Consider the following 5,192-nt stretch of genomic DNA (forward strand, 5'->3'; position numbering starts at 1 on the left):
CATGTTACCTGAACCATTTTGAGCTTTAGCTGCCTTTTCTTTTTAGTCAATTTCTACTGTAATTAAGATTCAGGATTTTGTATGGAATCAAATTCTATACGCTGCTGACATTTTGCTACTTTTATGACAAACAATTTCGCATTCAGCGTTACTTTCTTTATGAGATAAGCATCTTAAATTATTACACTTATAATTACACGTCATTACCACTCATTGCTTACACTTATAACTGAAAAAAAATAATCTAATTTGTAATTGCATGAATCAAAACAGCGCTACTTATATAAAGTCTTAATCAAAAGAGTTGATTACAAAAATAAAATTTTGTCGCCATGCCGTTAATTTTAGCTAGTAAATAAGTCTTTTTATTGTATGTTTATATAGGTAATACGGAGTAACATTAAAATGGGTGTCATTTTTTCATATTGTCATTATTATCATATACATATATAAGCAAATGTTTATATGTGCAAATTATGATAACAAATATTTTGCAAAGACTAGCTGTAAGTTTCAACGCCAATAAAATTATTTTTTATATCACATGTGATTTGAAAAACATTTCTGTACATCATAGCATCTGTTGAGTTAAAATATTTCAAATTATATTATTTGTAATTTAAGGTTGATATCATACAGACAAATGAAATTATAATTAAAAAAAAACAAACAAAACAATGTTTACACCTTTCCGGAACGAATATTACAAAGAAGAAAAGACAATTGTTGTAAATAGAATGTTGTGTGCGGAAATTCTTGTTATTTTCAAGAAGGATTTAATACACTATCACCGATGTTTTCATTCTTGTTATTAAAAGATCTAAAAATCAAAACGTGTCCTTAATCATAAACTTTTGTCATAAATAAAAAAATATCGTAATCGAAATAATATTGGTCTGAGTGGTATTTATCGGCTATTGAACACCGTAGCCCGAGGGTTTGATTGTTTTTCGCATCAAAACGATCGCTATTATTTCTGAAACAGGTCCAAGAATGACGTTGTCTTACTGCTTGTTATTTTAAGTTGAAGATGGCTTACGGAACAGTACAAAAATCGGTAATCTCATCCGCTCGAAAAAGATACATGGATTTATTCATCTAAGACGTTTTCAACATGCCCATCATCATACATTCATACATTCAAATTTTAACAAAATTATTCATTAACAGAATCATTTATCCGTATAAGTACCAAAGTGTTATTCAATGATTATAAACAAAAATACTAAATCATGCTATGTTTTTAAGGATATAAAGCTATATCTTATGAGACATCAGTAAAAATGATATTGCTGCAATGATCTTATGGTTGATTCTAAAAAAGAGTTGCAATATAGAATGTTATTTAACACACATGAATAATGTACGTAAAGAGAATAAAATGTTACAGAACAAAATAGCATATTCTGCTATTTTAAGTAGGGTTCTATCCGTTTAGCAATCACTTCGTAAATGCGCCATTCGCTTTTAAAGTAATTAACTACACTGTCTATTTCATACAAGCATTTTGGAAGAGATTAGTTTTTCTAAATTCAAGAAATAATTTTTGCATCATATATATATAGCTTTATACATTTTAAGAGAAATACCAGTAACATTGTAATCGATTGGCCAGTACATTGGCCATTAGAGCTGGAAATTATGTGTAATTTGTGGCTTATAATATAAATTAAACAAATAGATTTTTATTAGTACATATACCAATTTATTTACCAATTTGAGATAGAAACATTGTATAAACGTTAAGTGTAAATTATATATAGTTACAATACTCTTCACCTTAACTGAAATAGTTTTTGATACTATGAGAGAATGTAAGAATATTTTTTTAAAAGAACATTTAAAAGAACATATAATCAGTTAAATCATTGTGAGAGCTAACACTAACTGTTTCGTATTTATTCACACAAATTTTGTTGATAAAATAACTTCATTATTAATAGATTTGCACAGATTGTAGACTTAATAATTTTTGTGACCGTTGTTTTATATGTTATTCATTTTTCAAGCAGGTAGATAGTATCTTATTTGTATCATATTATTTCGTAATTGAATTGCATAATATTTCATAAATATATTACAGAATATTTTTCTTATAATCATTTCAATATAAGAATATCGTAAGAAGCAATGCCGCATAACAAATTTGTTCTCTACTTTCATTGGCTGTAAGCATATACCTAGACTTGTTTGGGACGCTTCACTAGCACCTTGTATTATTTGTTTTGCAGCGGTGTTCACTAGCGTGTGTGGCGTTCGCCAACATTTGTTTAGTATAACACTTTTGATTGTTGTAGTATTCAGACATCTGGGTTGGAGGATTCTGAGTAGTGAAAGAATTTAATTCCAGGAAATATTTACTTAACTCAGAGTAGTGTTTAGAAAAAGAAATAACAAAATATTAAAGCAAGCTTGAAACGGCAAAATTTGAACTGTTGCCTTCTTCATTTGATATAGATTTTTTTTAATTAATTTCGGTTCACAGTAAAAGCTTTCGAATGTTTCATATATGGAGAGGATGGTATCAAAGTCAAACATCTCAAATGTTGCCAATAAAACTCAGACTGATATTTGTTTGGATTATAGTGCTCCAGACCTTACTGAAACTTCAAAGGTCCTTATTTACGGATTTCTTATGATTGTCATGGCATTAACAATTGCTTTAAATATAACTCTCATCGTTAAAATAAACTTGAATCCAAAACATAAACTATTCACTCGTTTTTTTCTGACATCTCTGGCATCAGTGGATTTAGGTGTTGGACTGATTATAATGCCGTTCAATATCGCGGACGGGTTCTATGACTTACGGCATTTATTCGGTACTAAAACATGTGCTTTGTTTAACAGTATGGACGTCATGCTGTCTACATCTTCTATTTTACATCTTGGCATCCTAACATACGATCGTTATATAGCGCTTTGCAAGACATTGTCTTATGGAATAAAATGTAATAAAAAATCAATGAAAATATTTTTCTGTCTTAACTGGATACTAGTGACAATTATGTCATTTGGAATCATTCTACCCGGATACCACGAATCAGGAATTGATTATATTGTATTAAATTGTATTTATTCTTCTGCAAATTCATGTGTACATGTGTTTGGTGTTTACTATGCCCTCATTACTTCTGTGATATCATTTTTCTTGCCAGGTGTGCTAATTATTTGTTTCAATATTCGTGTTTTTAAACATGTAAGGTTTCAAAGTCAATACCGAAGGAATATACTTGGAATAAAGATACGTAAAATGATTCGAACAGGAAGGGAGTCTCAGAGCATGCGCGTTGCAAGGACAATTGCTGTTCTTACTGGTTGTTTCTTTCTGTGTTGGTTGCCATTTTTTATAGTCAATGTTATATCTGGATTTATCAGATACAAAGTTCCATTCACACTTGAATTCATTGTACTGTGGTTAGGATATTGTAATTCAGCGATGAATCCGTTACTTTATCTTCTCCTTGAGGGTAAATCATGTATTGGAAAAAGCTGAAATACCAGTTTAAATAGTACAGTAAATTTCAATAGATGTACGTATATGTTACTATGTTATGTGTGAATTTTGATTTATTACTGTAATAAAAAAGGTAATACAACTAATATGAAATGCATGTTTTATTTTGTGCAAGGGCCATCCTTTATAATTATTTGCATTTTTTTAATACTTAGTTTGCAATACGCTTTTTCATGTTAAGACAAAAAGGTTGCTTAAATAATCATTTTACTTGATAAACGTAATTTTTCTCTTGAGTATGTCAAACTCAACTAAAGTATATACATTATAATAATTCTTTACAAGAAAGCATTATTTTGTACTACCAATCGTTAAATACTTTTTGATATAATAAAGTATATATGAATTTAAACATTGATATATTGTTGCTTAACAACTGAATTTACAATTACGATTTCACAATTTGTTTGATGCATTTCACACCAAATCCCTGCCAAAGTCTTGCATATAAAAAGATAAAATTCTTAATCTGTCGGAATCGACATAAAGCGTCTTTGTAGAATACAAGACATATACAGTTTTGTCTAATACATAAATGAGCCGGGCTTTGACAAAACCAACATAGTGCGTATGCGACCAGCAGAGATCGAGACCAGTCTGCGCGTCCGCGCAGTCTCATCAGGATCTATGCTGTTCGTTTACCAACCCTATTACAATTAGAGAAACAGATAGCGAACAGCATGGATCTTGATCAGACTGCGCGGAGGCGCAGGCTGGTCTGGATATATGTTGGTCGCAAACGCATGACGTTGGTTTTGTCTACACGCGGCTCAAATGCTTTTCAATGCAATACTTGATACTTTGTCTGAGGCCCGTAAAGTTTCATGCGGTTTGAATATCTTTTTGTTAAAATACAATTCATTGAGGATTTATGCAAAACATTTTTAACTTTTTGTTACAGACTGTACATTATTACCATTGATACAAAAGGAACCATTTACACGCATTAAAGTAGAAAGGAATACTACCATGAGATGAGGTCATTGATCAACACGAGTCCATTGTGATAGACAATATTCATAAATTAAAATATTGTAAGCCATATCTAACAAAGCACACGAAGCAGAGTCAGCCTCATTTTGGATCTGGCGCAAGAAATAAGACTAAAAGGCGGAGGTCGAAAGCCCAAAAATTTTTGGGCAAAAACCCGCTTAAGACAGAGAAGCAGGGATAGCTCAATTTTTCCCATTTTTACTAGGCCTAAAAATCCATTCAGTCGGCGCCCATAGGGGGGCGAGGGGAGCGCCAAACCCCAAGAATAGGACCCCCTGGGAAAGAAATGAACAGCAAAGCGCTGTTTTTGAAATTTTATATATATAATTTTTAAAAACAAATTCTATTTAGCAAATTTTTTAACTAGAAAAAAAAACTTTTTAATGCTTTTTAAATTAAGAAATATTTTATTGAAAAAATAACAACCAAAAACCAAATTTTTTAGAAATAACAAAAAAAATATTTTGGCACTAAAAACATAGGTCCCGTTTTTGTCACAAAACATATAAAAATTTTTTACCCTTTTGAATCTATTTTTAGTTCAAGAAAAGGGGTGTAGCGCGGGGGCAGTCATTTAAGTCCTTTAAAAAGGTTTCATGAAACCCAAATAAACATGTACGGTTTTTAATTTAAGTTTTACACCCTTTCCCGTTTAAAAGCTCTTAAACGGGTCTTGCGGGGT

The 5,192-nt window shown here is 30.9% G+C and overlaps 1 protein-coding gene across 1 annotated transcript; it reads left to right on the plus strand.

The window, feature by feature from the left end:
• Window positions 1–2,425: 2,425 nt before the first annotated feature.
• Window positions 2,426–4,585, plus strand: LOC132751260 (5-hydroxytryptamine receptor 4-like). The gene is made up of 2 exons (XM_060741414.1): window positions 2,426–3,533; window positions 4,419–4,585. The coding sequence occupies exon 1, from the start codon at window positions 2,510–2,512 to the stop codon at window positions 3,494–3,496; it is 987 nt and encodes a 328-aa protein (XP_060597397.1). The 5' UTR covers window positions 2,426–2,509; the 3' UTR covers window positions 3,497–3,533; window positions 4,419–4,585.
• Window positions 4,586–5,192: the final 607 nt, after the last annotated feature.

This window comes from Ruditapes philippinarum, unplaced genomic scaffold (genome assembly GCF_026571515.1).
Source record: "Ruditapes philippinarum isolate M1 unplaced genomic scaffold, ASM2657151v2 ctg13258_1_1_1_1, whole genome shotgun sequence".
NCBI classification, from domain to species: Eukaryota; Metazoa; Mollusca; class Bivalvia; order Venerida; family Veneridae; genus Ruditapes; species Ruditapes philippinarum.